The following is a 14,079-nucleotide window of genomic DNA, read 5'->3' as shown; positions in this document are numbered from 1 at the left end:
TCTCATGGTTCTGCCTGCTCTCCCCAAGGTTCCGATGACTGCTATGTTGGCGATGGTTTCTCCTACCGAGGGAAAGTGAGCAAGACAATCAACCAGCACTCATGCCTTTACTGGAACTCCCACCTCCTCTTGCAAGAGCATTACAACACATTTATGGAGGATGCCGAGGCCCATGGCATTGGGGAGCACAACTTCTGCAGGTAAATATTGCCTTCCTCCCTAAGATCGGACTCGGCTGCCTGTCAGTGTAAGGGTTGGTTTGGCTCTTCCCCCTGCTCCAAGTTTTCCTGGGCCAGCTTAGAAACTCTGAGACAGAACACAGGACAGGCTAGGTTATAATGCTGTAATAAACAACCCCCAAACCTCAGTAACTTGAATCCATCGACATTTATTTCTCACTAATACTATGCATCACCTGGGTTGATGGTGGGGTAGGAGGATTCTGCTCCACAAAGTGACTCAGTTGCCCAGGAAGGGAAAGAAAAAAAAAGGAACTGAAAACATGGAGCGTGAGTGTTTGCTTTGTTTTTACTGCCTCAACATAGAAATGACCCATCATTTCTGCACACATATTTCACTGACCAAAAATAGTCACAAGGTCCCCCCTAACTTCAAGAGGGAAATCTAGAGGAGAAAGCAGGGTGTCTGGTGAGCACTGTGGTCCCTGCCACAAGGGTGTTCAGGTGTTGCCAAGTGCAGATAGTGACAAGTTCCCTTCTGCCCATTCCAGTGCCTCCAGGCCATTCTCTTGGCTTCCTCTCCCTGCTCATTGCCTAGCCAAGGCCAAGGACATTTCTGATCTGCCTATACGGGGCAGGAATTCTTTGTATGGCTTTAAACTGGTTCTAATAAGTAGGAGGGTTCCCCTTGCACACAACAGATGTCATCTTCCACTTTCACTCCCTTGAGCTGTTCCCCTCATGGGGCTGTCCTCAGGGTGACCCCTCAGTAGCCTTTCCTGTGCATAGAATTGGGGGGTTTGGGCCAAGGAGCCCTCCTCTTACTGCAGTTCTATTTCATGTTCCTGACAAAGATGGATTTTCAACAGTGATCTCATTTCTTTTCCTACAAACAATTTGAGGTGTCCCATGGATCTGGCCAAAGACTTGTGAGCTACTTCCTGGTCACTGAGATTCTCCTCTGCAAATTAAAGTTTTGTCAAAAAAACTATAAGCATCTTGGCCTGGCTGGTGTAGCTCAGTGGATTGAGCGCGGGCCTGTGAACCACACAATCGCAGTTCGATTCCCAGTCAGGCCACATGCCTGGGTTGCAGGCCAGTTCCCAGCCGGGGACTCACAAGAAGCAACCATACATTGATATTTCTCTCCTTCCCTTCCTCTCTAAAGACAAATAAATAAAATCTTAAAAAAAACTATAAGCATCCTAATATGCCAGAGTCAATATGTGATCTCAGGGAGCACACCAGAATTTGTTGCTCTCCTACCCAAAGGTTCTGTAATGAGGTCCAGTGGGTTTATCAAGCCTTGACTTTGGGTTATTTCATTTTATTTTTTAGAAACCCGGATGGAGACAAAAAGCCCTGGTGCTTCATTAAAGTAAATAATGCAAAGGTGAAATGGGAGTACTGTGATGTTTCAGCCTGCTCAGCCCTAGGTAAGACTGGCTGTCTAGAACCCTGCTCGTGGGTAGGATGGGGATCCACAGACAAATGCTCCTGGTCCCCCACCTCTCCCACCCCTGTTGTCCCAGCACACCTGCTTAATCAGTCCCCATCCCAGTGGCAACCCAACTGCCCCATCCTCTGCTTTCTGCTCCCCTCTTGGGATGCTGAGCAGGCCCGAATACCTTTGTAAATTCAGGGCAGTGGTTCAATTGTAAACTCATGGTTCCTGACTCCAAGTCAGTGTACTCGGCAAATACTCATCGATCATTTGCTGTGTTCCAGAAACTATGCCAGGCTCTGGGTGCAAATGGTGCTCAAGCACTGGCTGGGCCCAAGAGCCTCTCAGGATGCCAAATTGCCTGAACCCAGCCTCACAGTCTTCTTTCCAGGCTGTGCGGCCCACCTCCCCACCCACATCTGGAACAACACACCACATCCTCCTGATCAGTGGGACTGCCTCCCTGGACAGTTTCACTCCCAAGCCTTTGCTCTTATGGTCACCTTTGTCTGTGCGACTGCATTCATAGCTGCTCTTGTCCATAGTCCACCATTCTTTGAGAACAAACTCAAGCAGCCCCTCCTCCAGGAAGTCCTTCATGATCTCCCAAGTGCTGTATTCTCTCCCCCTCCTGACAAACCCCAGGGAATGGAACCAGCACCACCCTTACAACTTAGCACTTTGTATGACAGATACTTTTGCAAGTGTCTTATTTCCCCTATTCTACCTCATCTGGATATCTTTCCCTACATGCTGAAAAAGGCTCCCAAATATATGTGTGCATTAATGACTAGCTAAGCACACACTCTCTGACAGATTTATGTATTTACACATACATCTTTGTGTGTGTATACATGTAAATGAGAGTGAAAAAGCAACATCACCATTGTTAATTTTATAGACCTACTTTATATGAATCAATGCATAAACAAGCATGTGGGTACCACATACCCACCCTGTGTGCACCAGTCTCTTAGCTTGGGACAGTTGCTAAGCTGCTGGACTCAGTGTCATACCTCTAACAAGGTCTTTCTGAGGACCTGCAGGGGAGTGAATAGCGTGATTTGTCTTCCTTGTGTCCCACAGACATTACCGACCCAGAGGAAGGACCCAGGGAGCCCCTGACCAAGCTTCCGGGCTTTGACTCCTGCGGGAAGACTGGGGTCACAGAGAGAAAGATCAAGAGGATCTACGGAGGCTTCAAGAGCACAGCGGGCAAGCACCCGTGGCAGGTGTCCCTGCAGACCTCACTGCCGCTGAGCACCTTCATGCCCAATGGCCACTTCTGCGGGGGGTCGCTGATCCACCCCTGCTGGGTGCTTACTGCTGCCCACTGCACTGAGTAGGTGCCCGTGGGGGGCAGAGGACAGGGTGACTGGGGCTGTGGGGGTGTTCTCCACTTCCCATGTGAGCAGCATCTCAGAGCTCTGGCAGGATCTGTGGCTCTCCAATGGCACAAAGTGGCTCCTTAAAACCAGGTGGAAATGAGCTGCCATGTCCAGAATGCTTGCTTTTGAATATTCCTCGTATTTATGACATTTAGTCCTCAGAGGGTCTACCAGAAGATGGGCCGAGGGAGGACGGAGATTTTTATTTTTTTATTAAGTATAGTGTCCCCAATGCCTAGAACAGGTCTTCACACAGAGCAAGAGCTCAGTAAATATTAGTGCAGTGAAAAAGTTAACCATTACTCCCATTTCATAAATGTGGACCCTGAGACTTGGGTAGGTTTAGGACCTGGGCTTAAGTCACAGGGTAAATAAGTAGGTGAGTGGGATGCAAACCCAGATCTCCCTGCTTCCTTAACCTCTTTAGTCCTGCCCTGGAAAAAAATAATAACACGCTCCCCCATCTGATGCCATTAGCAGTGAGCCTCCCAGGTCGGGTGTCTTCAGTCCCATGCGCCTCAGAGAAGCCAGAACCCACTGGGGAGCCTGGAGAATCACTACCTTCCCTGAGTCCTCTAAGTTCATGTCCAGGGCTGGTCCCAGGTAACCCAGGTTTTGGTGGTGGCCTTGAAGGTCTTCCAGCCTGCCTTGTTATTAAAAAGTTTCTTCCGGGATTCTAGGAGGTATTCCTCAAGAGAAGACAAACATGCAAACATTAGCATCTACCAAGAATGTTTGTTCAGAATGTTCATTGTCTGCTCTTTAGAAAAACCCAGGGGGACTGAGAGGTCGGTCTCCCAAGATGCAGGTTACAGCTCACATTTATATTTAGAGACCATTCCATTAATAAAAGAGCTTCCTCACGTTGCCTCATTTGGACCACACAGCAGAATTCTGTGAACAGGATGATGATTACAAGACGAGGATCTGTAATCAAGGCTGCAGAAGGTCAGATCACTTGTCAAAGGTCACACAGTTCACCAGAAGCAGAGCCTGGGCTTGGCTCCAGTCTCTCAAGTCCCAGGGCTGGTTCCTGACCATCCTACTTTCCTTTGCAGCATAAAAGCCAAGAATCTAAAAGTAGTGCTAGGGGACCAAGACTTGAAGAAGACAGAATTCCATGAGCAGACCTTTGGGGTGGAGGAAATATTCAAGTACAGCCACTATTATGAAACAGATGAGATTCCTCACAACGATATTGGCAAGTCTCTTGTAGCATGGATCTCCCATGGGTCTTGTCCTGGGTGGATTTCTCTGCTTATGGAAAGCTAAGGTTTGATTCTGTTTAGTCCCTCATAGACCCTATAAGGTAGAGAATTTATTCCAGAGCTTTTGAGTTCTTAAAGATTAGTGTTGTGGATAAATGTGCACAAGCGTTTAAACTGAGGGGAAGAGACACTAGGAACATTGTGTTGTGGAAAGAGCTCAGCCTTGAATCCCAGCCCCACCACTTTCTACCCAGATTTACCTCTTTTAGCCTCAGTTTGCTCTCCTATAAAATGGGGACACTGGCCTATGACTCTCAGCTTCCTGGGTGTTAAGTGACAGCATGTGCATGTGTCCCATGTTAAGTGACAGGTGACCTCTGGGACCCCTAAGGTACTTACTGTTCAGAGGTTCCATTCATGGTACCTCTCTGTTCTTCCTCAATATATTTATTGTCCTTCTTAAATGCTGTTTTTAAATCAATTAGGAATGATTTTGAACTCAACTATTATTTATGGTGTTACTCTCTGCCTAAAGTGTTACTCCTCCCAGGTTTCTACCCGGGAGAAAAGAATGACATGGTGGAGGAAGGAGTTTTTCAGGCGCCAGCCTGTGGGGCTTTGCTACAAAACCCCTTCTAATGAAGCTGAAGTGGACGCTTCTTTGACAAAGAGGATAGCATCACCCATTCACCCTTTCTCTGTCTACCTAGCTTTGCTCAAGCTAAAGCCAGTGAATGGTCATTGCGCTCTGGAATCCAAACACGTGAAGACTGTATGTTTGCCTGATGGTCCCTTTCCTTCTGGGACAGAGTGCCACATCTCTGGCTGGGGTATTACAGAAACAGGTGAGTCTGGCCATGTATCTCCTTAGACTCAGGTGAGTTGCTTTAACTAGAATCGAAAGGGCCAAACTCAACTGCCATTCTGAACTTGAAATCAGTGTTATATTCAACCTGTGGTACCAAAAGAAAGAGATCGCCTCATCTCTCAAGCCCTAGTTAAGTCTCTTCACCCCTAAGGAGTATTCCCTGGTCCCTCCACACCTGTCCCTGGCACCTACCCTTGGATCCCTGACTTCCGTCAAGCATGAAGACCTTTTGCCTTCCCTAGGTGGACTGGAAAGAGGATACATTGGAAAGAAGGTGAATTGTGGAGTCAGATGTGTTAGATTCTCGGCTTTGTCACTTGCACATCTGAGTTTTAGTTTTCCAATAACCATACTTACCTCCTAGGTTTAGAATCATGATAACAGGAGATGACAGAATTCTGCAGGGATGCTGATGAAGTCAGCCCCTGGAGAGCGGGGTTAGGTCTCCTTCATCTTTGCCTTTCTAACAGTGCATTGATCTTAGTAGATGTGTTTTAAAGTTTTGTTAAATCAGACTTTTGATTCGTCTCTAGGGTTTGTCTTATCCAAGAAAGTAACCAAAGGGTTACTTTCCTCATAGTACTGATAAGATTCTAGCTTCTAATACATGAAACCTAGAAGTAAGTCTTCCTCAAATACTCAAGATGGATTTCTCTTCCCCACAAATTACATCCTTAATAATGGAAAGTGGGAATCGTTTTAAATAAGCCTGTATTTGTAACAAAGTGACATATAATACGTGGATTTGTCAGAAAGCTTTGGGGAAAGAAGACTCCTGGTTAATTAGNTCTCCTTCATCTTTGCCTTTCTAACAGTGCATTGATCTTAGTAGATGTGTTTTAAAGTTTTGTTAAATCAGACTTTTGATTCGTCTCTAGGGTTTGTCTTATCCAAGAAAGTAACCAAAGGGTTACTTTCCTCATAGTACTGATAAGATTCTAGCTTCTAATACATGAAACCTAGAAGTAAGTCTTCCTCAAATACTCAAGATGGATTTCTCTTCCCCACAAATTACATCCTTAATAATGGAAAGTAACCCTTTGGTTACATCCTTAATAATTACATCCTTTAATAACGATTGGGGAATCGTTTTAAATGAGCCTGTATTTGTAACAAAGTGACATATAATACATGGATTTGTCAGAAAGCTTTGGGGAAAGAAGACTCCTGGTTAATTAGACTTAGGGTTACCCCTTTTGCTAGCTCTCTTCGCCTCTAGTCCCTCTAACCTTTTGCCATCAGTGTGCTGACCGAAGCCGACTGAGCAGACCAGAGGTTCTTTAGGGGAGGAAACGTCTGCTCTGGGAAGCAGGTGATTGAGATGTTCAACCAGGGAGATTCATTCATCATTAAGCATTTTCTAGCCGGGTAGGTCAGTTGCTTAGAGCATCATCCCGATATGTCGAAGTTGTAGGTTTGATCCCCAGCCAGGGCACACACACGAGTCAACCAAGAAATGCAGAGAGTGGAACAACAAAAAATGTTTCTCTCTCTCTCCTCTCCCCTTGTCTCTTTCCCTCTCAGATCAATAAATTAAAAAGTAAATAACTAAATTTTCTACATGCCAACCCTCTGCTAGTCATAAAAAATTAAAACATGGCGTAGGACACCCTCCCTGCCCTCCTGACCTTGTAGTCTAGTTGGGGAGGCAGAGGAGGGAAAAACGACTTTGCCCCACTGCGATCAGCACAGCGTGGAAGGTCTGGGAAGCCATGGTGAAGGCTGGAGGCCAAGAGCCCCCAGCCTTGACAGACAAGGCTTCTCTGCTGGTCCCCTGGAAAAACCCTTCCTTCCTGAGCTCAGAGCTGGTGGCTACTGGTGTGGTGGGGGCCACCCTAATTCCCACAGTGACCAGCTCTCTCCTCTGCCCCACAGGGGAAGGGTCCCGACAGCTCCTGGATGCCAAAGTCAAGCTGATCGCCAACACTGTGTGCAACTCCCGCCAACTCTACAACCACATGATCGATGAGACCATGATCTGTGCAGGAAACCTGCAGAAGCCTGGGCAGGACACCTGCCAGGTAGAGACTCACATGGCACTTGGGGAACAAGGGACTGGCAGGATCCTACTTTGGGCACAGAGGCACCTTTAGAGCCCTGGGCTGGGAGGTAGGTTCCTCACCACCCCACCTGCCGTGAAGCATAGGTGGGCATGCGTGGCCTCGGTCACGTCTGAACCCTATCGATCCAGGATGAGCCAGCATAATAACCAGAGTAGTCACTTTGCCTGCAGCGCTCAATTTAAGTCTCATGACACCCTATTCAAAGGGACATCGTTATCACTGTCATCTCAGCCTACAGCACCGGGGTGGTGCGTGGGAGAGCAGGAGCTGGAACAGTCCTGGCCTGTAGACACCTAAGCATTGCTCCACGGGGTTTAAAGGTGAAGGTGGCACTTCTGGCTGTAGAGCTGGGCAGCGCATCTGAAGTCCCCAGAAGCAGAGAACTGCCCAGAAGGTCAGTGACTAGGAGAACAATAAGAAGCCCAGAGAATCTACAATGTTAACTAACAAATCACTGAGATTTAAGTGTATGTGTGAGGGAGGGAGACAGGGAGGGAAAGAGAGAGGAAGAGAGAGAGAGACTTGGTTAGCCTCAGCAAGCAAAGTCTCTCTGAGCAGCCCCTCTGTGCCCACAGCGAACCAAGGCCCTGCCCATCAACCCCCACAGTCTAGGACTTTCTGGAAGCCCAAGCTGCTCAGGTCTGTGGTGACTCAGAGGCTGCTGGAGGGGGGGGACAGAGTAGTGGCTCTGTTAATGGTGCCGAAGTGACCTCAAGCCTTTGCCCCAAGTCCAAGCCCACTTCCCACAGTCCCTCTCGCTGGAGAGGTCACGTCACACAGAAAATGCCCCTCCCAGACTCCCAGAAATACCCCAGTTTAGAAAATCCAGGTTATTGTCCTCGTACACCACCCGCCTGAAAACCCGAGCACAGCTACATTCAAGTTCTAACTTCTCCCTACAAAGAGACCCACCAATTACCTGCTGGGCTTGAGCCAACTTTGGGATGGATAGTCATGGTTGGGGCTCTACTGTAACCCTCTGCCCCTCCCCAAGGGGCCATCAATACTCACCTACTCAAAAGAGGGTGCAATCTGCCCTAAGCCTCCGGAAGATGCGGAAGAAAGCAGCTGCTTTGATTTCCTAGGAATTGGCAAGGGCTTCACTTGCAGACTTTGGAAATGGACAGTTGTAGATTTAAAACCTGGTTCTCACCTTTACTCTGTGACCTTTATCAGTCACCAAATGGCTTAGTCAGCTCGGGATACTACAACAGAAGACTGTAGACTGGGGGACTCAGACCACAGCAATGTATTTCTCACCCTTTTGGAGGCTGGGAGTCTGAGATCAGGGGGCTGGCGTGTTTGGGTCTCAGTGAGACCCCTCTGCCTGGCTGCAGACAGCCACCTCCTCATTGTGTCCTCACGTGGTTGGGGGAAAGAGCTAGCTCCCCAGGGTCCCTTTAACAAGGGCGTGCATCCCATACTCCACCCTCAGGACCTAATCACCTCCCAAAGGCCTGGCCTCCTGATCCCATCACACTGGGGATTAGGCTTCAGAGAATCAATTTGGGAGGAACAAAAGCATTCAGCCCATTTTACAGAAATAATTCTCCAATCTCAGGTGCCTGCGCTATGAGATGAAATTAATGCATCCAGAGACCATAAGCCCATGGCTAAGATGAAAAGAGATACCTCACTAAACTTCCTATCAGTCGCAGCGAGTGGTTGAGAGCCATCATCTTCCTCACCACTTTGATCGGAGGTTGCATATAAACCAGGCACTGTCTAATGTGCTTGACGAACGCTAATCCTCCCAAGGACCCCAGGCATAGGGGCAGTGTTCTGTTGCTCTGCACAGTTTACAGTGTGAGAAACAGGCCCAGCTGGCGAGCAGGTGGCAGGCCTGATTTGGAACCCAGGAGATCTAACCCTATGAGCCACGGTGACCTCTAAGCCATGCTGGTTCTGAGCCCCGCCCACCCCACCCTGTGTGTGTGTGCGCCCTTGGGTCATGGAAGGGCTCTATCCACACTGGGCACAGGCCCCTAGGTTTCTGCTGGGACAAGTCAAGGGCCCCTGAGACTCCCAGTCGTAATGTCTGAGACACCAATAGTCACGACTGAGCCTGGATGTGATGCTGTGGCTGTGGCACTGTGGCCCCAGCCCTGGGGCCCCTCTGCCAAGGCCTTGCTGACTCAGGCGCCTGGGCTGGTATTTGCTTCTCTCCCTCAAAGCCTTGAGTCTCGTGAGCCACAAGAAGAGTCTTGTCACAGCTTCCCAGAGCAGCCCGGCCCATTACCCACTGGCACACCCTCCTAGGAGGTGGCGTGTCTCCTAGTGGATTCAGATTCACAAAGCTGATCTTTTTCCCTTAGGGTGACTCTGGAGGCCCTCTGACCTGTGAGAAGGATGGGACCTACTACGTGTATGGGATAGTGAGCTGGGGCCAGGAATGTGGAAAGAAGCCAGGGGTCTACACGCAAGTTACCAGATTCCTGAACTGGATCAAAGCCACCATCCAAAGGGAACAAAGCTTCTAAGGTGTCTCTGGAACCTCCGACAAGGCGAGGCCTCACGGGCGGCAAGGAACACCCTTTGGGGCCCCCAGGATGCCACACAGCAAGGGCTCCACGCTCGAAGCAGAGAGAGCTGCTGTGAGCCGGGGCCTCCCGGGTCAGCACCTCTGCCCTTTCATCAGGCTCCCTCCCCAGTCACCCAAGAACTGGCAGAATCAATTTGAAATACATATTGTTTGCTTCCTTTTGAACAATGGTACCTTCTGAAAACCAGTGCTCACTGACTGCCTCCACCTTGGACCATTGTAAATGCAGGATTTCAGAACACTCAGCATCGGTTGGAGTCACCTTGGCATCTTTATTCCTCACCCCAGACACTCGAGGTCCATAACAGACCCGGCCTCCTGCTTCCAGGCATCACAGAAGGGACCAAAAAAATACAGCATTCACCGCTTGCTTTCACAGAGTTGTTATTTCAGTCAAGGCAGACCAGAGCACGGGCTGGTGTGTTCACAGCTCGCCCGAGCTGAAGCCACCTGGGCGTGTCTCTGGCACACACATGTCCCCTCCTGGGTCTCTCCTGAGACTCCTGGGTGGACAACGCTTGCTCACAGCAGCAGTGCCTTCCTCCTCTTGACGTGCAGGATCTCAGTGGCATCTGGGTTCACATCCCCTCTCTGATTATCTCCAGTCTCCATAACCTCTGCCCCTCTCTGCAGAAATCAAACGTACCTCCTTTAGTCAAAATGAAGCTTCCAACCTGCTCCCACAGGGTAAGCTGTCTAAGATACCCCGGGAGCATTTAAAACATTCACCCATCCCTCCCTCTTCCCCTCCACCACCCTCTTCTAGAAAAAGGATCCTCAAGGCAAGAATGAGGAAGAAGCAAAGCCAATCTCTCCTTTAGATGTGATGTCTTTCTTCTGAACAAAGTAGGGTTCAAAACCCAGACTGTTGTAGCCAGCAAGTCCCTGACCCTTTCTGTGAATGTAATGAGCAAGCAGGCGGCCCAGCCTGGGCCGCCGTGGCCCAGGATTGATGTAGCCCTGGCAGGTTCTTCTCCGCCAAACTAATGGCTGTGACTTCAGAGAAAACCCTGCAGGACATTTAACCCAGGTGTCAGCCACCTGGTCATCTCAGACCCGTGAAGTTAGGCACCTTGCTCAAGATGCATTTCACACTTCTTTAGAGCCAGCAGGCCTTTGGCCAAAAATAAAGTTTGAAGAGAGACAGCAAGCTTGCCTTTCCCCATGGTCTCGCAGGCCAGGGTGGGTTTGCACCTTGCTACTTACATAAGCCCCCTGGAGGCCCAGGCCCCTCGCATTGGCCAGTTCTGCAGCCCGCCGAGCCATTTCCACTTTGTAGGAGCCAGGAGGGGTCCAGCCAATACCTCTGGTCAGGTTCAAATCTGATTTATACTTGACCTTGGTGAAAACAAAGGGGGAAGTAAGAGGACTATGTCATCAGGTTTGGGGGTGTTTGGCCACAGCACAGAGAGGATTAAAAGCGGCCATGAGAAGAACCATGAGTTGTTGACTGAGACCCGACCCAGTGCACTGTAGGCCTGGCCAGATTGTCAATTCCCCTGGCATCTTTCCCTTCAACTGATAGGAGCGGCAATGGGGGCGGTGGATGGGGAGACCTGGTTCAAGTCCGAGCTCCCACCTTCACATGCTCTGGAGCCTTAGAGCAGTCACTTCCCTTCTGCAGGCTTCAGTTTCCTCCCAGAGAGAAAAGTGCCAGGGCTGGGTTGGGTAACTGCTAAGACCCCTGGGCAACAGTCTGGCATAGCAATCAAGAGCTTGGGCTCTCGCATCAGACCGAACCGCGTTCCTGTCCCAGGTCTGCCACCTACAGGCCGTGGGATCTCGAGTAAGTTAAGTAACTCCTCTGAGCCTCGGCTTCCTCATCTGTGAAATGGGGCAATAACGGGGTCATTGTGAGGACCAGATGGCACAATGCTTGGAAAGAATTTGGCACCACAGCCTGGGCCATAGTAAGGACTGGATAAACAGCAGTAATTGTTACTGTTTCTTTAGGAACTAACATATTAGGTGCCCTGGGCTCTATCTCAACCTGGCTCCTCCCAAAGGCAACATGAGCATGAGGTCAAAGCCATCTCCCTGGAAGAGGCACCAAAGAAAGTGCATTGGCCAGGCAGGTGGGGGCAGCTCACATCACTCTGCAGCTGGTGGGCCTTCTGTGCATGCTTCAGGCCTAGCTGCTCTGGGTCGCAGGTGGGCTGGGGCAGGGGCTGCCTGTAGCACACGTCGCTGGCCAGCTGCTGGCTTCTCTTGGCCTGGAGGAAGCCGGGCTGGTCTGGGCGGCTGTGGAACTGGGACCGACTCTTAACAAAGTCCTTCTTGTACTCGTTGTCACTCTGGAGTCTGCCAACGCTGAGGACATGCCTCATCCTGGGGTCGTCACTGATGCTGCGGTACCCGATCTGCAGGCCCCGGTCCCGCAGGAAGGCCTCTTTGTACCGGAACTGCAGGTCAGAAGAGCAGAGATGGGTCTGGGTACCCCCCACTCCCCTGCAGGATCCTCAGCAGGAAGTCTACAGTGGGTGAAGGGCGCTGCTTTGGGTTCAAGTAGACCTACCATCTGTATCTCCTTCTGCTACCTCCCAGCTGTGTGGTTTGGGCCAGTTACTGAGCCTGGCTGAGCCTGTTTCCCCATGTGGTGAAATGGGAGAATGAACCTACACCCCAAGGGATACTGAGCAGATCCCATGACATGGGGGATTAGTGTCATGTCTGGCCCTGAGAGGCGGCTCCTGGTATTACTGCTGCTGTAATGGGTGAGGATGAGGACAAAATTAATCCATGGTCCAGCAAGAAAAGAAATGCACGCATTCTCTCAGCAGCTGCTCTTCCTCTGGTTCTTTCTGGCTTTCAGGGACCCAGGCCAGTGGTCCTCAAACCATCTACAGTGAAGGACCACACTCATTCTGGTTGGCTTTTTAATATCTAATCCATCAAAGCCCAATGTGTGGTCCTACTGTGTGCAACTGCTGTGTAAGCAGCACCACCTGCATTTGAAAACACCCTAACTGGCCTCCCCCATGCTCAGCGAGATGAGTCCACAGGTATAAATGTCACATGTCTAGTTGCTCAAAGTCTCTCTAAATGCTTGCTCTTGATTTATGTACGTGTCTCCTTGCAGACCAGCAAGGAGTCAGGAGGCCTTCGTCGGCCATGGTAACAGCTGCAGTGGTTTGAACACCTACTCTGGGCAGGTCGCTCTAAACCATCCTGTTTCCATTCCTGCATCCCCCCCTCAGAGACCAGTGTTACATCCCTATTTCCCAGATGTAGAAATTTGAGTTCAGAGAATCTAAGCAACTTGCCTGAGACCACGGAGCCAATTCTTAAGTGATTGAGCCAGGATCTGAACTCACGTCAGTCGAGGGGAAAAGCCTAGTCTCTTTCAACCCCATCACACTGCACATCAGCTAAGAGAAGGCCCTTTCCCACAGACCGACAAATCCATCACATGTTAAGTGACTTCTAGAAAACAAGACCTACTTTTTCTTTCCTTTGAAATACTCATTCGGTTTTGGTTCCTGATGGTTTGCCTTTCAACAGAACTGGGGAAACCAAGATAAAACCCATAGGCAACAGAGGGAGACAAAGAGACATGAGGTCTTACATCACTGGCGATCTCCCTGGACGCCCGCGCAGTCTGGAAGGGGATGGCGTCCAACCGGAAGTCGTAGCCACCAGCCCGGGTCTGTTCCCAAGAGTTTCTGTAGACTTTCTAGACAGGGAAAACAAAGAAACGAGTAAGAGGGGAGTAACTCTGTGTCTGCCATGTCGTTGGTCCTCAGCAGGCACAGTTTCTAAACCCAAACCCTTGCACTGTGGGTGCCCAGAGTGGCAGAGCCCATGGCCCCACCCCTATCCGGGGTCCTCTCCAGCTCTGGGACTGATGGGGCTGGCCACCAAGGGCTTCAGGTCTAAGTGCAACCTGACCGCCAGGCCCTGCTCTTGCGGGTCATGGGGTCTGTAGGTCTGGCCCATTGGCCACATCCTGTTGGTATCAGAAGCCCCTGCCCCTCTCCCTGCTATGCTGACATTCACTTTCAGGGCTTCAGGTCTGCAACTTCTAGATGCCAGAACTGGAAGTTCAAGGGCTCAGCTTCTTCTCACATGTTGAAAGGGCTATTCCTTGGGACCCGGTATCCATGTGTTCATTAGCTCCACTGACTTCCTAGGGCCCCTTGGCTGCCTTTGAAGCCATGTCCCCCCCATCACTAAGAGTATGCTGCATCCCACCTGCACCTTCGGTGCCTGCACTGAGGAAGGAAAGAGCCTTCACCTGAATTAAATTGATTGTCAAGAACCTGACCGAGTTCCCCACCCATGGATTTCACATCTTCCTCTTTCATTTCCCCCTTTTCAAGTTGTTCTCACACACCCACTGGGAGTCTGGAATCACAGCCCCTTAGCCCTCAGGTAGACCCGCATCACC

The 14,079-nt window shown here is 50.0% G+C and overlaps 2 protein-coding genes across 7 annotated transcripts in view; one reads left to right on the top strand and one right to left on the bottom strand.

Moving 5' to 3' along the window:
• Positions 1 to 11,631, top strand: part of HABP2 (hyaluronan binding protein 2) — a 35,640-nt gene extending 24,009 nt beyond the window's left edge. Inside the window, exons 7-13 of the mRNA XM_037063893.1 lie at positions 29 to 200; positions 1,518 to 1,615; positions 2,710 to 2,965; positions 4,070 to 4,212; positions 4,930 to 5,064; positions 6,963 to 7,108; positions 9,466 to 11,631. Coding sequence (XP_036919788.1) covers positions 29 to 200; positions 1,518 to 1,615; positions 2,710 to 2,965; positions 4,070 to 4,212; positions 4,930 to 5,064; positions 6,963 to 7,108; positions 9,466 to 9,630 — 1,115 coding nt within the window. The 3' untranslated portion in view covers positions 9,631 to 11,631. The remainder of the gene's footprint in view (positions 1 to 28; positions 201 to 1,517; positions 1,616 to 2,709; positions 2,966 to 4,069; positions 4,213 to 4,929; positions 5,065 to 6,962; positions 7,109 to 9,465) is intronic.
• NRAP (nebulin related anchoring protein) overlaps positions 10,114 to 14,079 on the bottom strand; it is a 66,363-nt gene continuing 62,397 nt past the window's right edge. For all 6 annotated transcript variants that reach the window (XM_037063887.1, XM_037063889.1, XM_037063888.1 and 3 more), the window contains 4 exons: positions 13,258 to 13,365; positions 11,783 to 12,094; positions 10,899 to 11,030; positions 10,114 to 10,319 (listed from right to left, as the gene is read on the bottom strand). In XM_037063887.1, coding sequence (XP_036919782.1) covers positions 10,215 to 10,319; positions 10,899 to 11,030; positions 11,783 to 12,094; positions 13,258 to 13,365 — 657 coding nt within the window. In that variant the 3' untranslated portion in view covers positions 10,114 to 10,214. The remainder of the gene's footprint in view (positions 10,320 to 10,898; positions 11,031 to 11,782; positions 12,095 to 13,257; positions 13,366 to 14,079) is intronic.

Source organism: Sturnira hondurensis, unplaced genomic scaffold (assembly GCF_014824575.4).
Source record: "Sturnira hondurensis isolate 20B ecotype Veracruz unplaced genomic scaffold, ASM1482457v3 Scaffold0014854, whole genome shotgun sequence".
NCBI lineage: Eukaryota > Metazoa > Chordata > Mammalia > Chiroptera > Phyllostomidae > Sturnira > Sturnira hondurensis.
The sequence above is the reverse complement of the archived record's forward strand: the minus strand, read 5'-3'. Positions and strand labels throughout refer to the sequence as shown.